At 39.1% G+C, this 21,634-nt stretch overlaps 1 protein-coding gene across 5 annotated transcripts in view; it reads left to right on the top strand.

Annotated features, from left to right (window-relative positions):
- Positions 1-21,634, top strand: part of LOC139478562 (uncharacterized) — a 69,916-nt gene that overhangs the window by 35,053 nt on the left and 13,229 nt on the right. For all 5 annotated transcript variants that reach the window (XM_071261091.1, XM_071261094.1, XM_071261090.1 and 2 more), the window contains 5 exons: positions 7,985-8,130; positions 10,224-10,368; positions 12,955-13,031; positions 15,131-15,320; positions 18,924-19,051. In XM_071261091.1, coding sequence (XP_071117192.1) covers positions 7,985-8,130; positions 10,224-10,368; positions 12,955-13,031; positions 15,131-15,320; positions 18,924-19,051 — 686 coding nt within the window. The remainder of the gene's footprint in view (positions 1-7,984; positions 8,131-10,223; positions 10,369-12,954; positions 13,032-15,130; positions 15,321-18,923; positions 19,052-21,634) is intronic.

Raw genomic sequence — 21,634 nt, 5'->3', positions numbered from 1 at the left:
TCACATCTCCCACCTGTCAGATCCCCCACCTGTCACATCTCCCACCTGTCAGATCCCCCACCTGTCACATCTCCCACCTGTCACATCTCCCACCTGTCACATCCCCCACCTGTCACATCTCCTTGTCTTACATCCTACACTGGACAAAATATCATCCATTCCAAAAAATCCAAAACTTGGAAATACCACCATTCCAGTTGGAAATATGACTATTCCAATATTTGGAAAGGTCATATTTCCAAGCTTGGATATGTTTGGATTTGTTTGGAAATGTTTGGAAATGTTTGGATATGTTTGGATACAACATGTCATAATCATATCTGTTAAAAGTTGTACAACTTTTGACCTTATGTGAGATTAGTAATGACATGAAAGTAAATAATTAAGAGTATTTTGGCACTATGTACCACGAAAAGACCAAATCATGAGCAAATTTAACTAAAAGAAATTCTGTCATTTAAAGTGGCTACTCTTTATATTTAATTTCTTATCTCCCTTGTCTATAATCATATGACATTGACTTTGAACTTTGAACAATTAAACAAATATTTTGTTTTCCCATACCGTTCCCAAAGACCGTTTCGAGAATATAGAGGGCCTCATTATTATAATTTGAACTAATATACATATGTTCATAATAGTACTAGGTATAAATGAATTTTGATAAGTGTTCGTACAAGAATATGAACTTCGAATCATCTCGGAATTATGCGCAACACATAGGGCTGAAAATTTTATAATTGTTCTGGAACTATCTGACGGTAATTCAAAACAGGGAACAAGATTTCGTCAAATGAAACATTGAGCCAGGAATGCAACGATTTAAATGCTGACAAAATGAATAAACATATCTGGAACAGAGTAGACTGTTCATGTGGACAATTATATGCTACGTCTATTGCCAATGAAGTTTATCACCCCATGTTATAGCATTTGTTTCATATAAAAGATAGAAACCAAATAAATGGTACAATTAGTTGTTATGAATTAGCTTTACCTCTGTGACATATCACACAACTAAATGTTAATATGTTTATCAAATAATCAATTACAGTAATTAACCTAGTGTCCTTATTTATACACAATTTAATTACGTATTGAGGTACAATATATAATACACATATACACGGAATGATTTCTTATTTTGTCAATTTAATCATAACCCAAATCATACAAATCAAAGTGTGAAAGTAGTGACTAACTTTATGATCAAGGGTATAAATACTCGATTGTATCTATCAATCCTAATAGTATAACAATAAACCCTGTATATATACTGAGCATATTTAGATACATCCGGATCTTCGACCGCAGCCAGATAATCAACAAGGAAAGTATATTAGATTGAATTACAAATGTGCTATCACTTAAACAAAATTTTCCGTTATCCACGTAAGCCTAAACCTGGGAGAAATAAAGTTCTGTTCTGTTCTGAAGACGCCGTCATGATTAGTTGGCGCCAGTCTAGACTGTCCAATCAACGTGAATATACACACCGTGATGTTACTTGACCAGTTGATGACACCTGTCAAACTCAAAGTGCCCCTGGTCCTCCACCCACCATGTGTAATACTTTAGCGTACTTGATTGTTTAATTTGCAGTTATATCACTGTTAGGCTGAGTGATGAGAGAATACATTTTGTTGTTTTTGTTAAAGATCGTTTCCATTTTCAACGTGGTAACCTTATAAGTGACTAACTTTTTTATCATGATGAAATGAAACATATTAAAATAATCAGAGGGACTGACGATCGCATTTTTCGCATAAATGTCAAGCTCGCATTAATTTCATGATTTACTGAAGATAGATTTGAACATTTCTGAGCAACGATCATGTTTGGGTAGGGGAAGTAATCTTGTCTACGCTTGCAGTTGGATTCAGTTCCGAGATCGCAGCTTGACTGTTCGGTACGGCCGAAAAGCGGCATCCATGTTGTTCACGCTCCGCTGATCACTGTATTCTGCTTATGAACCGGGAATGCGCATGAAACACGGGTGTCAAAACGAATATATTTACCAATTATACGGACGGTCAATTAGCCAGTCCAAGAGACAATACCCTGGTTCTACCACCTTTAGGTGTAATTACATCGCGTGCCCCTGATTCACGGTTCGTCTGATCTCCCGTTATTAAACCACGATGTTTATTTACCTTGAGCCTCCGACAGCGCCGACTTCCTGTGTACATGTACGTACATGGCAATAAATGGTTTAACAGTTGTTTGACGGAATCAATCAATAATTATTGACACGGTGATGTAATTAAAATTTGTCACTATTCACAACTCCTATTTTTATTTTTCTATTGTTCAGCTGTATTTTCGACCAGTGTTATATGTATAAAAAATCTTCTCTTGTATTTATAAACCAAACCTAAAAACGTTATATAAGAACAATTGTGTTTTTAAACGGTAAATTTTCTATTAAAACAACCATGCAAGTAAGATTTCAGCCGTAATATTACTTTAGTCACTCCACAGATTACACATCTTATATGCCGCAAACGCAGCGAATGTAATGCTACTACGTCACAGCTGCCTCGGTAATTAAGGGCTGAAATGTTTTTGTGAAGGCACTTAGAGCAGACGAATTCCCCCCTCGGTGTACAATGAAGATCGCTAACCATATATGTGTATTTTTACTGTTTTGGGCTTGATTTGATTGTCCTTTGGAGAAAACAAATGTTCAATTGTGAAAGCAAACCCTTTTCCCCTGAACGTTAAAAGACAGCTGACTTTGTTTTTGTCTGAAATATCAACGTTTGGAGTCGTTTATATATTCAGAAATCCATATTATGGTTAATATTTATAATATAATATGGACAATGGTAAAATTCATTATCACAGTTTAAGTGCTATTCACAAATGTATGTAAATCTACTTCATGATGAATGAAGCATGGCAATAAATGTATGCATCTGATTCTTCATTTGTTCTGTATTCTTTGACGAGAATGAGTTTCGTTAATGATGATCACTCTCAAAGACTTCTTGATAAGAGGATAGGACTTTAACTGGAGAATAGTTATGAAAAATATATATATAAGTATAGGCGGTCTGTGCACATTTGGTGAAACTGATACCTCATTGATTTGCTAATCGGGACTTGGAAATCATAGTCTGTCATTAAATTGATTTTAAAATATATGGTTTTGACTGTAGTACGTCCTGACATCATAATATTATGTTGTAACAACTTATCTTATCTTATGTTAAGTAAAACAATTATTGATAACTTCCTGAATTCCAATTGTTCAATGAACAGAATTATTCACAGCTCTGGTGTGAGACAACAATAAATTAGATGTTACCAAAGATTGTCCATTTTATGATCTTAGGCTGTCTGTTTTGTAATTAAATGGCAGCTGCCATCCAGCCGAATACTTAATCTTGAGACCTATTAGTTGTCTCTCCAGAAAACCACTAGCCAAACCTAAAATCCTACACCCCTAAAAAAAAATTGACAGATCAATTACAAAACTCTAAACAGGACACACTAACCTAAATAACCACCTAAAACAACTTAAAAGGCACACCACACCACTGCAAACAACCCGAAACCACAGAACACGCACTCATCCACTGCACCCACTACAAAACACACAGAACCACACTACAAACCACCCTCAATCTAAATAAGGTTCCTACTCTAGATGAAATACTAAACCCTCAAAATAAACTAGAAAATTTCAAGGCCCTAGGCGTATTCCTAATCAAAACAGACCTAATTAAGCGCATCTAAAAACTAATTAATCTACCAATCCAAAAAACATACAAACACCCGCCTCACTCGGCTCCCTTAGTTCCCTCCTCCACCCACCTCGGCATTTATTCCAAATTTAAAAATTCCAAAAATTCAATTTAATTAAGCAACCCCTAAAATCCCCCTCTTGGGTTGCACACACCACTTTCATCCTTTTCGGAATGGTCTGGCCAGGCCCGTGTGCGAAATACGCTACAGTCGGAAAGCGCACGTTAAATCTTCTATATCAGTCAGTCAGTCAGTTGTCTCATAATTAAACAAAACATTAGCCCAAGAAACCAAACTCTAGCTCGCAAACACCCCTTACTCACCCCAATATCCCAAAGAATAACTAACTACCTCAATGGACACCAAACTCAAAATCTTAAACAAAACTGCAAAAAATCAAATATCTTCACCCTTAAACTCAAAATACCCAAAATAGATACAACGCTAGCTAACCAAATAAATAAACAAACCGACCCAAACATAGCTAAATCCACCACACTTGCATACATACACGAAAATTGGCCAAATGGGTGTCACATATACACTGACGGATCTTCAGACCCGATCTCCAACCACACAGGCTTCGGAGTCCATACCACACAACCAGTTATATCCACACAATCTTACCGACTCCTAAACAACCAGTCTATATTCACGACCGAACTTATGGGCATGGCCTCAGCCCTGCATTACCAACAATCTAAAAACAACAATAAAATCCTAATTCTCACCGACTCCCTTAGTGGACTGCAAGCCCTCCAAAACTAAAATACCCCAAAACGACCTAAATTAATAAACCAAATACTTAAAAGCTCCAACGACCTAACAAAAGCAGGCAAACAAATAACCTTCTTGTGGATCCCCGCCCACGTAGGAATTTACGGCAACAAAAGCGCCGATAAAGCAGATAAATTATCTCTTAAAATACCAGAAATAAGCCTAAACCTACACATCTCAAAATCAGAAATTAAAAGTATAAACAAACAAAAAATACCCCCAAAATGGCGTAATCAATATCAAAACTCAAATAGCCAAATCAACAAAGTGCTCAGAAAACCACTAGCCAAACCTAAAATCCTACACCCCTCTAAAAAAATACTAAAAACCACCCCAAACTAATAAATCAAATACTCAATAGCTCAAACAACTTAACTAGGGCAGGTAAACAAATAGAGTTCATTTGGACCCCCGCCCACGTAGGTATCTTTGGAAATGAAAAGGCAGATAAAACAGCAAAATTATCCCTTTAACTTCCAGAAATAAGCTTAAACTTACCCAGCTCAAAATCAGAAATCAAAAGTCTCACTTAACAAAAAATCAACAAAAAATGGCAAAATATATACCAAAACTTAAATAGCCAAAATCAGGAAAGTACTAAAAAAAAACTAAATAAACCCAAAATACTACACCCATCCAAAAACATCGACAGAATAATTACTAAACTACAAACAGGCCACACCAAACTAAATAATCACCGTAAAATAGCTAATCTACACACAACAGGAAACTGCCCACATTGCAAACAACAAGAAACACCAGAACACGTACTCATTCACTGCACACGCTACCAAACACACCGAACAACACTACAGACCACCCTAAATCTTAAAACCGGAATTACACTAGAATCAATCCTAAATCCACAAAATAAATTAGAAAAATTCAAAGCCTTAGGTTTATACCTAATGAAAACAGGACTAATTAGTCGCATTTAAACCCCAAATAAAATCATAAAACCAAAACTACCTTATCTAACAACCACCCAACACACACAGCTCCCTTAGTTCGTCCCCCACCCACTCTTGGCATTCTTTCCAAATCTCAAAATTTCAAAATTACTATATAAGCAACCCCTAAAGCCCCTAATTCATTGTCTTTTTATTGTTCAAATTACTGATAAAACATATTTTAACTTGTTCCTTCTAACCATATTTCCAAACAATTCCAAACCATTCCAAACCATTCCAAGTCATTCCAAACATTTCCAATGTTGGAAATATGTTTGGAAATGTTGCCATTGCAATTTTGGATTTTTTGGAAAGATCGATCTTTCCAAGCTTTGGAAAGTTTGGAATGATCGATCTTTCCAAAGCATTCCAACGTTCATTCCAAATTGGAATGGACGCTATTTGGTCTTGTGCTACCTGTCACATATCCCAGTCATACATCCCACCTGTCATATCTCCCTGTCATACATCCCACCTGTCACATCTCCCACCTGTCAGATCCCCCACCTGTCACATCTCCTTGTCTTACATCCTACCTGTCACATATCCCAGTCATTCATCCCACCTGTCACATCTCCCACCTGTCAGATCCCCCACCTGTCACATCTCCCACCTGTCACATCCCCCACCTGTCACATCTCCCACCTGTCACATCCCCCACCTGTCACATCTCCTTGTCTTACATCCTACCTGTCACATATCCCAGTCATACATCCCACCTGTCATATCTCCCTGTCATACATCCCACCTGTCATATCTCCCTGTCATACATCCCATCTGTCACATCTCCCACTTGTCATATCTCTCAGTCATACATCCCACCTGTAACATCTCCCACCTGTGATATCTCCCAGTCATAAATCCCGCTTGTGACATCTCCCAGTCGTACATCCCACCTGTCACATCTCCCAGTCATACATCCCACCTTTCATATCTCCCAGTCATACATCCCACCTGTCATATCTCCCTGTCATACATCCCATCTGTCACATCTCCCACTTGTCATATCTCTCAGTCATACATCCCACCTGTAACATCTCCCACCTGTGATATCTCCCAGTCATAAATCCCACTTGTGACATCTCCCAGTCATACATCCCACCTGTGATATCTCCCAGTCATACATTCCACCTGTGATATCTCCCAGTTATACATCCCACCTGTAACATCTCCCACCTGTGATATCTCCCAGTCATACATCCCACCTGTGATATCTCCCAGTCATACATCCCACCTGTGATATCTCCCAGTCATACATCCCACCTGTAACATCTCCCACCTGTGATATCTCCCAGTCATACATCCCACCTGTGATATCTCCCAGTCATACATCCCACCTGTCACATCTCCCACCTGTGATATCTCCCAGTCATACATCCCACCTGTGATATCTCCCAGTCATACATCCCACCTGTTACATCGCCCATCTGTAACATCTCCCACCTGTGATATCTCCCAGTCATACATCCCACCTGTGATATCTCCCAGTCATACATCCCACCTGTAACATCTTCCACCTGTGATATCTCCCAGTCATACATCCCACCTGTGATATCTCCCAGTCATACATCCCACCTGTCACATCTCCCACCTGTGATATCTCCCAGTCATACATCCCACCTGTGATATCTCCCAGTCATACATCCCACCTGTTACATCGCCCACCTGTCACATCTCCCACCTGTGATATCTCCCAGTCATACATCCCACCTGTAACATCTCCCACCTGTCATATCTCCCAGTCATACATCCCACCTGTCATATCTCCCAGTCATACATCCCACCTGTCATATCTCCCAGTCATACATCCCACCTGTCACATCTTCCACCTGTCACATCTCCCAGTCATACATCCCACCTGTCATATCTCCCAGTCATACATCCCACCTGTCACATCTCCCAGTCATACATCCCACCTGTCACATCTTCCACCTGTCACATCTCCCAGTCATACATCCCACCTGTCACATCTTCCACCTGTCACATCTCCCAGTCATACATCCCACCTCTCACATCTCCCACCTGTCACATTTCCCAGTCATACATCCCACCTGTCACGTCCCTTGTCTGAAATAGAAAGGTGGGGTATTTAGGGCCCTATTTGGCCTGTTGGAAATATCAAATGATGTCAACCATCAAACAGTTCTTTTTCTTTCTTACGCTTCTTATAACTTTTGACATGATCAAATACATAAATATGGCTAAAACAAAATAATTTCAGACTTCCAAAGTATAAGGAAGCCTTTCACCCAAGATGAATTTATGCCATATTGATACTGTTTTTCCACATCTCCAATGAAAAACAATTTGGATCAAATACTTGCATCATCATCAAATATTAGAAAAATGCTTTCCAGAAACCCAAAATCACCAAAATCTTATTCTCAAGCATATGAATACATGGGCCATGGTTTGTAAACGTCTTCTTTCGCATACTCTGTGGGCCAAAGTGACTCTCTTTCCTACCTTATTTTTTAAGAATGAATGTCCTTGAAATACAATTTCAGAGAAACCAGGTCCTGTAGGAAATTTAAAAGAAGTCAGAATTGGCCAAAGTTTCATCAAACTCAACTGGACTAAACCCAATCCTGATGACAACGATCGCTACAACTATACACTCAGGATCACCGGAGGTCCAAAAGGCTCATGGGAGGTCAGTTTCGGTTCATGGACGACTAGTCTTTGCTGTTTGTTGAACTTGCATGTTTATTTTATTGTTCATTTTTTCAGTATATGATAGAATGAATCAATTAAATGTTTGTAGTCATACCACAGATGCAGATATCGACACACATGCTCTTGAAGTAAGATATCAATGTGTGTACCGGGGTAGCTGACCCATTAGCATATCAGGTGAAATCGAACCTTCTAGCACCTAACAGTAGGGCTGGTACGGGTCCAAATTTACCACCCGGGTACCCACCACTGTATTACCCTACCCTACCGGGGTACCCACTGTAGATATTTAGAGATAGGTACAAACTGTCCGATTTGGAAAGGTTTGACCTTAGCCCTGTCAAAATTGTTTTCAGATACACGTGTAAGACGATCCTCTCATGCATACACTGAAGTTTAATGTATGAAGTTTTATCTTTAATCAAACATATAAAAGTCAGAAGGAATGGGTGCATTGTCAGAAAGAAATGGGATATTTATTAGTGACTTATAGTGTAATCATAGAGTTTTAGATATTTTTTGTCATCAAACAATATATATCATGTGACAAACCTGTGGGTACCTGGGTCCTATTCAGGACCCACCTGACCTGGGTACCCGAGTTACCCGTCCCAGCCCTACCTAACAGGCAGCTTGGGTTGTATACTCCCCAGGGAGCTGAGAATGATTGTTGAGTGCATACTGATCCAGTGACCGGGGTAATAATGGCGCTTTGAGCATGCCCATGTGTGGTGAGGAAATATGAGCAATATAAATGGCCTATTATTAGATGCAGACCTTTAAAGTGATATTGTGTGGTGGTATGTTATAAAGTTTAGAAGGACGGTCAATAAATATATGTGATGCAGAGGCTTGTGGATGAAAATAGGGCGCTGTGTGGATGGCGCCGACGAGACAGTCTGCATGCGAAGCATACTCGTGGCCCTCAGTTGTGGCAAGGCAGACGGGTATAGCTATGGGTACTTTGTACTCTCTTGCACTTAAATGTGCTTGTTAGTGTTCTTGGTAAGATAAAAAACAATTGTGCTGCAGATTTTTCAAATGAAAAATTGTTGACTGATCATGCTGGATGTTCGGGAAAAATGTGTGACAAAAAACATACTTTCAACTCCTTTCACAGAAAATATGAGTATGTCTCTTACAAAGCCCAAAACCCCAAAACATTCTAGCTTTGACAAAAATCTCAGCCACCACTGAATATTAAATGGATGATGGTCCCTCATGAAAAAGACTTTATAACAGGTCATCAGGGAAGGGAGGTAACTCAGACTTGTCAGTCGAAATTACACATGCTCTTTATTTTATTCCTCTGACATCATTTTGTCAAGATGTTGTTTTTTAAGATTTTTTTTATTACTTTCCATCACTGATGCCATTGTTTTTGAAGAAAATCCATTTTGAACCAAGAAATGAAATCTTTGCCTGTTATCAGTGTATACATCAGAATGAAAAACAATGCAGGCACATTTGAAAACTTAAATCCTATGTATCTACATGTCAAATTGAGTCGTCTAAGGCTCTGCGATTTGCTGTGCAGAGTTGGGCACGCCAGAAACCTGTGATTGTGGGTTCGAATCCCGATTCGCACAGATTATGTTTCTAGGTTTGTCAGCACCAAACCCGTGCTCGTGGGTTTCACCAAAGTGGTAAACATCTGAGACCTGCATCACTTCGGGCTTTCCTCCCATATTAAGCTGACACGCCACGATATAACTGGAATACTGTTAAAAGCGGCATTAGACCCAACTCACTCATTCACTAATTATAAGATGAAAAATTTTGTAATTATATTGAAATTATAATTTCCAATAAAGATTTAACAAACTTTATTGATAATTTATAACAATAATGGCTGTAGTCATAGCAACTTCCAAACTTTCGGGAAGTTGTAATCTATCAGACCGTCATTCAGGCGATGTTTCTGACAGATAACAATCTGAAAAATATAACTATCATGAAAGTGTATCCCGTGGATAAGCTGACCCCTTTCTACAAAATCTTTTTTCTGGTCCTCAAAATCCAGCTTATCTACGGACATATACAGTATCCTTTTTTTTTTATCTCTAATAGCTACCCATACACAACAAGAAATCAATTCGTGTGAAGAAAAAAATCAAGGGACTTTCAGCATGGACGAGTTACGACATTACAGTAACAGCGGACAGAGCCTACCGCGGAGACCCCACCACCATCAATGTCCGGACAGAGGAAGGTGGTGAGTAATGTTTCAACAAAAATTCCTTAGCAGTGATTTTCTTCTTTCCTGGAGCAGGTGGCATTCACTGCTTCCATATATTTTGAACAAAATTATTCATTAATGTGGGATTTTTTCTTCAGAAACGCTTGTATTTTATTTCTTGAGATTGGTCAAGATGACTCCGATATTTCACTCAGAGCAAACCTTGACTGCCCGCACTAAATGAAGCATCCATTGACATGGCAATGTGGTTGTTAGCCCTCTAGCACCTAACAGGCAGCTTGGGTTGTATACTGCCCAGGGAGCTGAGAATGATTCTTGTGTGTACACTGATCCAGTGACCGGGGTAATAATAGCACTGTGAGCATGCCCATGTGTGGTGTGGAAATATGCGCAATATAAATGGCCTATTATTAGATGCAGACCTTTATGGTCATATTGTATGGCGGTATGTTATAAAGTTTAGAAGGAAGGTAAATATAATAAATGAGAGAAAGAGGCTTGTGGATGAAAATAGGGCGCGGTGTGGATGGCGCCTATTGGACAGTCTGCGTGCGAAACATAGTTGTGGCCCTCCACCGTGGCAAGGCAGACGGGTATAGCTATGGGAACTTTGTACTCTGTCCCGCGGAAACAGCAGGCAGGAAGATTTGGACTGCCGCTGTAGAAGCAGCGGCCAAGAACCCAGCATTATTTTTGTAATTAATGTGCTGTCGCGCCGGCACCATGCCCACCGCACCTAATTTATTGGATGAACAGTGATGTATACAAGAACAATTGTACAAAATATGACTGATGTTGCTTCAGATGTTCCTCACTCTCCACCCCACCCCGTAGGTTATGCTATTATAAGGAAAGGGAGTGTGGGAAATTTCAGCTTTTTAATATAATTCATCTTCTCTGCTTTAAATTTACTGCCTCGATTCATAAATATTAATTCAGAAAGGTATCATATTGGAATATAAGATCTGATTTCAATGAGTTGGGGGTCCAGATTTACAAAACTATACTATCATTCTACCTGGGTCAGGGTATTGCCATTTCATGCATGACAGGGACATTTGGGACCTGGAGGCATAAGGCACCAGTTTGCTTTGAAGAGTTATCTACCCTTTCCGTCCATTTTCTCGAAATCCGAGATTAGCTAGCTGATAATGATCCTTGGACAGTATTCACCATACTCCTGCATATAATGCATGTTGTTTTATGCCAATCAGCAATATTCCATCAAGTTAGTGGTCGATAGAATGAGCAACACCCACATTATCACAGACAATGACATGCCATCAGAAGGCCGAACATTGTCCAGATATGCCAACCATTACGCTTTTTAAATTGAAACTAAGCTATTAAGCTTATCCTCCCCAAATTAAATCTTTTGACATTTTTTTCAGGAATTATTTACTTGTATAAGATATCACACAAAGCAAATTGTTAAAGCACCAATAACTTGAAGCCTTCTACAGGGAGATAACTGCATGTACACCGAACCCGAAACACCGTGATTGTCACATGATCAATTCTATTAATGTGTGGAGCTTTGATCAAGTGTTTCGGCATGAATGCAGTGTTTTCAAAGCCTTTTTTTTATCACCCCTTTAGGAGGACTTGGCCCCACACAACAGCTTAAATTAAATGTTTTCGTAAATGATTTATAAACTATTATTACACAAGTTATTCAAAATACATCTTTGAAATGTGGCCCTGATGTATGTCGTTGATGAGGTTGTCACATGCCGTTATGGAACTTCTAGCTGTTTTCGAGTACTCTTTCGATGTTGATCTCAATTTTTCTTTGATGTTTGGATTGATATTCAGTTTTGAGGTTTTGTCATATTTAACCTTACAGACGTGAGTGGAGTCTCTTTTCTGCATATTTGGAGCTTTTTTTGCCCCTTTTGAATAACTAGGGGGCTCTCGTGTGCAGCTATGACTACTAGCGTCAGTGCATGTGTACCCATGCTTCATGTACGAATCGGCCTAACAAAAATGGCGAAGCGAAAACCAGCATCATGGCATGGTACTCCTACCATCACTCTTTTTCACACAGGGGTCACGGGTGGCCAAGTCATCTAAGACGCAGCGATTTGCTGTGAAGAGTTATGTCCTTTAGGCACACCAGAAACCTATGATTGGGGGTCCGAATCCTGGTTTGCCCCGATTTTGTTTCTAGTTTTCTCAGCACTATACCCGTGCTAATGGGTTTCACTGAAGTGGTAAACGTCTGAGACCTGCATCACTTCGGGCTTTCCTCCCACATCAAGCTGACACGCCGCAGTATAATTGGAATACTGTTAAAGGCGGCGATAAACACAACTTACTCGCTCACTTTTTCACACAAATGTACACTTTTTTACCCCACTGATTACTCTGAAATTTCAATTAGAGTTGGCTTCTCTGCATTGTCCCCCACAAACCCTCATGTCAGGCCACAAATGGCACAGGAAAAGGAGCCATTTTACCCCTGGGTTGACAGGCAGGTTTTCGCCCACACAACTGGAGCACTGTTGAAAACAGCTTCAAATCAATTACTCACTAATATGGAATTATAATTGAAAATACCAATGTGTACGTTTAATGATGATGTCAGTGTTTGTTTGCTAGTTCCTCTGTCCAGTCCGATGATACCCAATGGGTCCTTCAGTGTCATAAACTCCACAACACTCATGTTGTACCCAAAGGTAAGGCTTGGAATACTTCAACCACTGATGTGTATGTCACAGGAATAGTTCACCCTACACACAACAATGATGTATAAGTCACAGGAATAGTTCACCCCTACACAGAACACTGATGCTTAGTCACAGGAATAGTTCACCCTACACACAACAATGATGTATAAGTCAGAGGAATAGTTCACCCCTACACAGAACACTGATGCTTGGTCACTGGAATAGTTCACCCCTACACACAACACTGATGCTTGGTCACAGGAAAAGTTCACCTCTACACACGACACTGATGCTTGGTCACAGGACTAGTTCACCTCTACACACAACACTGATGCTTGGTCACAGGACTAGTTCACCCCTACACACAACACTGATGCTTGGTCACAGGACTAGTTCACCCCTACACACAACACTGATGTATATGTCACAGGAATAGTTCACCCTTACACACGACACTGATGCTTGGTCACAGGACTATTTCACCTCTACACACAACACTGATGCTTGGTCACAGGACTAGTTCACCCTTACACACAACACTGATGCTTGGTCACTGGAATAGTTCACCCTTACACACAACACTGATGCTTGGTCACAGGAATAGTTCACCCTTACACACGACACTGATGCTTGGTCACAGGACTATTTCACCTCTACACACAACACTGATGCTTGGTCACAGGAATAGTTCACCCCTACACACAACACTGATGTATATGTCACAGGAATAGTTCACCCTTACACACGACACTGATGCTTGGTCACAGGACTATTTCACCTCTACACACAACACTGATGCTTGGTCACAGGAATAGTTCACCCTACACACAACAATGATGTATAAGTCAGAGGAATAGTTCACCCCTACACAGAACACTGATGCTTGGTCACTGGAATAGTTCACCCCTACACACAACACTGATGCTTGGTCACAGGAAAAGTTCACCTCTACACACGACACTGATGCTTGGTCACAGGACTAGTTCACCTCTACACACAACACTGATGCTTGGTCACAGGACTAGTTCACCCCTACACACAACACTGATGCTTGGTCACAGGACTAGTTCACCCCTACACACAACACTGATGTATATGTCACAGGAATAGTTCACCCTTACACACGACACTGATGCTTGGTCACAGGACTATTTCACCTCTACACACAACACTGATGCTTGGTCACAGGAATAGTTCACCCCTACACACAACACTGATGCTTGGTCACAGGAATAGTTCACCCCTACACACGACACTGATGCTTGGTCACAGGACTATTTCATCTCTACACACAACACTGATGCTTGGTCACAGGACTATTTCACCCCTACACACGACACTGATGCTTGGTCACAGGACTATTTCACCCCTACACACAACACTGATGCTTGGTCACTGGAATAGTTCACCTCTACACACAACACTGATGTATATGTCACAGGAATAGTTCACCCCTCCACACAACACTGATGTATATGTCACAGAACTAGTTCACCCCTACACACAACACTGATGCTTGGTCACAGGACTAGTTCACCCCTACACACAACACTGATGTATATGTCACAGGAATAGTTCACCCCTCCACACAACACTGATGTATATGTCACAGGAATAGTTCACCCCTCCACACAACACTGATGTATATGTCACAGGACTAGTTCACCCCTACACACGACACTGATGCTTGGTCACAGGACTAGTTCACCTCTACACACAACACTGATGCTTGGTCACAGGAATAGTTCACCTCTACACACAACACTGATGTATATGTCACAGGAATAGTTCACCTCTACACACAACACTGATGTATATGTCACAGAAATAATTCACCCTACACACAACACTGATGCATGGTCACAGGAATAGTTCACCCCAACACACAACACAGGGATGTGGGGTGTTATACATATAGCTTATCCAATAATGTTATTGGACTGACATATCATACCATTGATGCTGAGATACAAACAAAGTTTTTACAAAGCCCAATATTTTAGACTTGTAAATCTAGATAAGTGATAGATAACAAGTAGATGCCACTTTCAAATTTTGAGTCACACTTGTTTGCACAGTTTGGTTTATGGACTGGCATTTTTTTTCAGTCTGTACCGAAGGAAGAGCAACAAGGGGAGATAATCCGATATGAGACTATGACCAACAACTACACTTCGTTCTACTCGCTGCTTGTAGAAAGGGAAAATGGTGGTGGATGTAGTGTTACATTGCGTGCAGCCACCAAAAAAGGACTGTCAAGCAACCCAACCAGGTTTACTGTGTCCAGCCAGGATCTGGGTGAGTTTTCTTGTAAAGGATCACACAGATACTTTTTGTTCAAGTCATAATGCCATTATGGGTTGTTCCACACAACGGAATCCCTCAATATCAGCTCAGTGATTTATGAGCAGAGTTGCTTCCCTTGCCCTGCCTAAGATCCGCTTGACGATGGTTTGAGTTCTAATCCATCTTGATTACAGCCATCTCATAGTAATGTACCTATGTTCGTCGTTTCATTAATGTGATCAACATGGATCATAGATGTACGGCACATTCGCTTTGGGAAATACCTGCATATTCAGCTGACTCACTAGGAACTACTGTAAATCTTGATATTAACGTGAGCATGAATTAAATGCGAAAAATGCGAGTGGTCTTTCCTCGCGTTATTAAACATCGCATTTAAATCAACAATAAGACATTTTGGATAGCAGAAATACCAACTTAGACATACGCTGAAAACAAACAACTATGTTTTCCACATCACTGTTTATTGAGCAGCACTTATTACAAGTATATAAACAATGTCATTCAAACACTAATTACATCCTGTGAATTGTCACTGCTGGGGTCAAGACAAGCATTCTGCTCACTCATGTCATCACTGATCACACCTGCAAGTCCAGACAGATGCCACCCAACATGGTGTCTTTGCTCTTTGCGACTGCATCAAAGGCCGACACGTGCCAGCACGCACGTATTGATTTAGCTGAAGTACTCTACTCAGCGCTAATGAGCGATGCTATTTGGTATGTGATTGGATTAATATAAGGTTGGATTAAGGTGAGGATTCTCCTGGAAACCTGACAGAGGACATTTTGTTTAGATATAAATCCACTGATGCTTGAGAGAAGGGGGTGTCGCATTCATATTGAGTCGCATTTTTGGCTAGGGGCCAGCGGTTGCATTCTTTTGGAGAGGCATTAATTTCGCGTTTTACACTATTTGAAATACTGTGGCATTAAACCTTAAATATAGCAAGCTACTGCCCGACGTGTGATATCTTCAATTCCCTCCCAGGACTATTGCTGTAACCAGTGCACAATAAACATCACAAGAATCTTGAAATGTTCCCTCTAAGCCCAAATGAAGTGACAGATATATTCTTGTGTATGTCTTTGGGAATGCCATTCTAGTAATTAGGAAAAAGGGTTTACGACAGACTTACTATTTCCCTGTCTCACTATAATACTTACATCACAGTTGACATGAAATAGAAATAGAAATTCATAAACAAACAAAATATTATAGCTGGGGGAAGAGTATTCCTCTTCACAACAGTCATCAAATGTTTGTTTGTTTGTTTGTTTGTTTATTTGTTGTTTAATGCCACACAATATTCAGCAATATTCCAGCTATATGACTCCGGTCTGTAGAAAATCAAGTCTGGACCAGACAATCCTGTAATTGACATCATGAGCATCAATCCACACAATTGGGATACAACGACATACGGTTGCCAGTTCAACTTATTGATGGTCGCATCACCTTTGAAGCTTATTTTCAACAACTTCTTTCTCACGGATTAACAGTAGACATTTTGAAATTAATGATATTTTACAGTTGTTGATTACAAATAAGATTTTGTAGTTACTACAATATTCAAAGTATGTGCTGAAATACATTTTGGACATGATAGAAATCGAAGAGAGTGTTTTAAGTTTTAAGGACAAAATCTAATTTGAAAAAGAAGGGCTTCAAATTTGACATTTTTTTATGTCTGACTCCGATGTGATCACTTTGCATCCCAGTGAGCAGTGTGACTTATATATAACAGTGACTATTCCTTGCAATTTAAAGGCTGAATTTCAGGCTTAACAAATCTTCAGCAGATTACGTATGATGCTTGTGTACATCTGTGAAGACAATATAGCAAAACAGACCCAATCGCATTAAAATAAGATCTTAGTTTTCGCTACTGCTAAACAAAGATCTGAGGACATCCCATTACAGGTCACGTCAGAACGACCTTTTGCGAAATTTGACCGACCAATGAAATGACTGACAAGGAATCAACATTAGCCAATCAGAAGGCAGCTTTCTCGAGCTCTACGACACAAGTTTTAAACTGGCGACTGCGCTTCAAAACATATTTTGACATAATCTTGATTTAAAATTTTAAAACAGATAAAAAGAACATTCTGGAATGGCTTATAGATGGTCCAGATTGAATGGATATAATCATTAAACCCGTAATTGTCGTTCGGATTACCCTCTGTTAAATTTTTTGAGGTTGCATGATTAGAAAACACATTCCGTCCGTCACATTCATGATCTGGTAAGCGACGCTCTGATTGGTTGGATGAAAGGTTGTTCTAACGTGACCCCTAATGGGATGTTTTCAGATCTTTGTTTAGCGATAGCGAGAACTAAGATCTGATTTTAATGAGATTGAAACTGACCCAAAGCAATGGCTTTTTCCTTTCATGACATTCAAATATATGTCAAAGTGCTTAACAATGCAAAGTCTTACTCAATAGTTTTTTGCGATTACATAATTACATAACATAATTTATCAAATAATGGGTGCGTTTCTCAGCAGGATATATAGCCAAAGGGTAAAAACGATATCTGTTGGGGTCATATGCGGATATATATGCAAATTTCAAGGTCAATTAGAGACTACTTTCACTGTGTATAAACAAACATGTCGTAGCCCTAGTCATTTGGCGATCACGTCAGAATTAACCATTGGGAATCTGGAGAAACTACTGAGATATTTGCTATCATTATCAAAAGAACAGTCTAATATGCTGCCTTAACTGTGTCTTAACTGTGATGTAGCTAAGGCATTTTACAAGTTTTGGCAACTTTGGAGATATAAATTGCAAAACAGTTTCGCGGGGGCACTAGCCGAGTGTGATCACTTTCCATATCTGTGCTTGTAGACCTCTGCGGCTTGGAACCTTTTCCACAAATTAAAACAGATGGATTTGGCAGAAATATGTTCGAATCGTTACCTTGTTTCGTTTTGTCGCTGTTTGTACATCAGGCTGCACTTCGTAATATTATGACGGGACCGGCCGACTGTCAACGTCTGACTGTAGCCGTGACATTTCATAGACTAGGGTTAGAGTAGCTTCCCTTTGATAAAGGACAGTTACTCTAGTGGACAGACCGATGGATTGCCACGAAGGGCAAGTCAAACAATTTGTGTAGGCAATTGTTGTTTTTCATATATATAGTTACGCCACTGTATAAGAAACAGGTTTCAGATGGAACTATATTGGCTGTTGTAACTGTCCTACTGACAGATCACATACCCTCTGACGTAATATATATTAATGCACACATTCCAGGAAAACTTGCAATGTTTAGGTAATGTTTGTGAGAGATGAAAAAGATTTTCGAGCACAGAATTGAAGAATGACATTATATGATAAAGAGGTCATCATGCTTGTGTGTTTGGGCCCACTGTTTTATTGTTAGAAACAGTTAAGAAGTAATCTTCAGGAATAAACATTGTATTTAGCGAGCATTGGCATGATAACCTCTATGTATACCACATTGATTGAATTGCCCCCACTGTTTAATTGTCAAAAACTGTTAAGAAATTAATTTTTTCTGTAATATTATTTCTGTGAGCAAGGTTCCGACATGGTGGACTATTTTTCTTTGCAGAGACTCAGTCTATTGACTGCGTGTATCGGGAGGACGGCGTCTTGAAGTGGGAAGTATTGAGAGCAGAAAAATCTTTCCGAGTTCATTACTGCCATGGGAAAATGAGGAACAAGGTTGCCAGATGCCAGGTACTTCATCATCATCATAATCTTTCTTCAACAAAGGAATTTGAGTGACATAATTCAAGGAAAACTGAAAACAAAAGGGACAAAATTTGTGGATAGGCTTTAAAAACTAAAAGCATTGCATGGCTTTTGAAATTCTAATGCGGGTTTTATTTATATTTTATTTTTTGTTCAGACCAGTATGTAACCAAATAAACAGTAAGGGTAAGGGCCTCCGTATATTAATTTATTTCCCATATGGAAAGGGAGATGTGTGTTAGTATTTTGCCTGTTACCTCCCTAGGGAGGTTATGGCACTGGTTTAATGCTGATTGGCTGTTTTGTGAAATCATGAACCTTCATTGGTTAATGACGCATTGCCGGAACTACTTTTTCTCATTCAGCATGTTAATTCATCTTTTTCCTCAAATAAGTTTCTGCCATACGAGACTTGTCATTTAAAATCTACAAAATCAGATGTTCTAAAAAAAAATTCTTTTTTTTTAATCCAAATAAAATATCGTTCACACATGTTGTTCACGATAATGGATGACACAAAACTTAAAAACTAATAAGATTTGTAAGTACAGTAAATTTTATTGACTAAATCGTCTGCTATCCCAGCATGTAGATAAAAGAACAATGTCAACATTCCTATCACTGATAAAAGTGAACAATCTTGTGAAGATTGATGGTAATTCAGTTGGAAGAATAGAGAACATAATGCATGTGTGGCCATTAGTTTTAGCGTCTGGACGAGCGTCAAGTCCCTCCTTGTATACTAAATGCAAGACATTTCAGAGAGAATGAAAAACAACATTGGGATTATTATAGTGAAGCAATAGCGTAGCCGCAGTATAAAACTAATTTCTATGACAGCGGGCGAGAGAACAAAAGACAACAACATTAACTGTTGTTTCAAAAAGTAAGACACATACTCACTTGAAAGAGGGTGTCAAATAAACCTAACTTGTTGTAGAATCAGTTTACACAGTTTGTTGTTGAGAATGTGCAGACCGACAATAATTTTGTTTTTCTTTATGTAGTCATGAGAGATAGTGACATTGAGGCGACTGACGGAACACTGTCAACATGTGTTTGAAGTTTGTAACAACAATGCCAAGTCATATTGAATTCATGGTTGTACTACTATACATCAAAATGTATATATATCGCCAAATTTCATTATATTGCTTAAATTGTTGAAGAAATAATGCCCCGCAAATGAACTATTTTGCATTCAAGGAATCTGAGTGTATGAGTGTGGACTGTATGTGATCCGGTAAAATTCCACAAATTCCATGCCTTTTCACATGTGTATGAATATTGTGAAATGCGACTTCGCCTCTGTTTTAAGAGTATACTGTTTCATGTCTTTTTAGCTTCTTATTTAAAACTTGACGATTGATAATAAAAACAATAAACTACTCATGAGTGTCTATGTACTCCCTGAGAACCAAGACTATTATATTTTTTAGCCTAACAACTTTTTTATTATACTAAGCAAAGGTCTGTTTCTCATATTTGACACTCCCATTGTACCAGCTTTACAAACTAAGTTCACCTATTTAGATTGATAGATTATGTGATGAGAAAGAATAATTTTTTGGTGTGCTCAATTTTTTTCACTGCGGTCACCCTAAAATCCAAGATGGCCACCAAAATGGCCGCCACTTTTCTACCTAACCTATTAACTTCACTATATATCCTATTTGTTTATCAAATATTAATCATAAATCACTACTGACCATCAACAGCTGATGTGTAATATATATATATTTTGTTTGGGCACCAAATTTAACATTTTAGAACGGAATTACTAGTTCAAAATGGATGCCAAGTACAAATTAATGATATTCTTTAATCGAAAACGGGGTATTTTTTGTATGGATTTACCAATCAGAACTTCAATTTGGAATAGGATTATACGAATTAACGACTTTAGGCTCAGTAAATATTCATTAAAGGTATATATGTTATGGTACATAACTCTTGTCGTGCTGTTTTCAGTAACACAAATATCAGATCTTCAATGTCTTCAAAGTCAGAAGGAACAATTCATGAAAAGGCTTTTATGAAAGTTGCCCAAGAGGTTCAGCTTCGAATTATTGACGGGAAAGAAGTTCTTCTGATGAAAGATCTGACCAGCTTTATGAACAATACACTAGTCACTCTGAATGTTAACGCATCATACCCATCCACAAAACTCAAGTCACGTTTATTGCAAACATTTGGTGACAAAATTGTCTTTTGGCACCCCAAATGGCGTGGTAAATCTGAACTGATTTACTCAAATAAGATACCAAGTGGTCAGTTCTTGCACAAATCTATTCAGTTAGATGAGGAATTGCTTGAAACTAGTCACGAACCTAAATTTGACGACAGAGCATCCAGTCAAAGTTCCAAAGAACTATGCTCTGCCTTCACTACTTGCCTTATAATTTACAATGATATCCAAACTGTACCACAACTTCCATGGCCACCACGTCCAGAAGACATGACTGAAGACAACATCAAGCTTCCAAATAGTTTGTATAATGCTCTTGCGTGGATACTAGGCGGTGATCAGTTCAATGAAAACTATATCCATGAAGCGAAACATACAAC

The sequence above is a fragment of the Haliotis cracherodii genome, unplaced genomic scaffold (genome assembly GCF_022045235.1).
Source record: "Haliotis cracherodii isolate W230 unplaced genomic scaffold, xgHalCrac1.p SCAF_4, whole genome shotgun sequence".
Taxonomy (NCBI): Eukaryota; Metazoa; Mollusca; class Gastropoda; order Lepetellida; family Haliotidae; genus Haliotis; species Haliotis cracherodii.
This window is presented reverse-complemented; position numbering and strand designations above follow the sequence as displayed.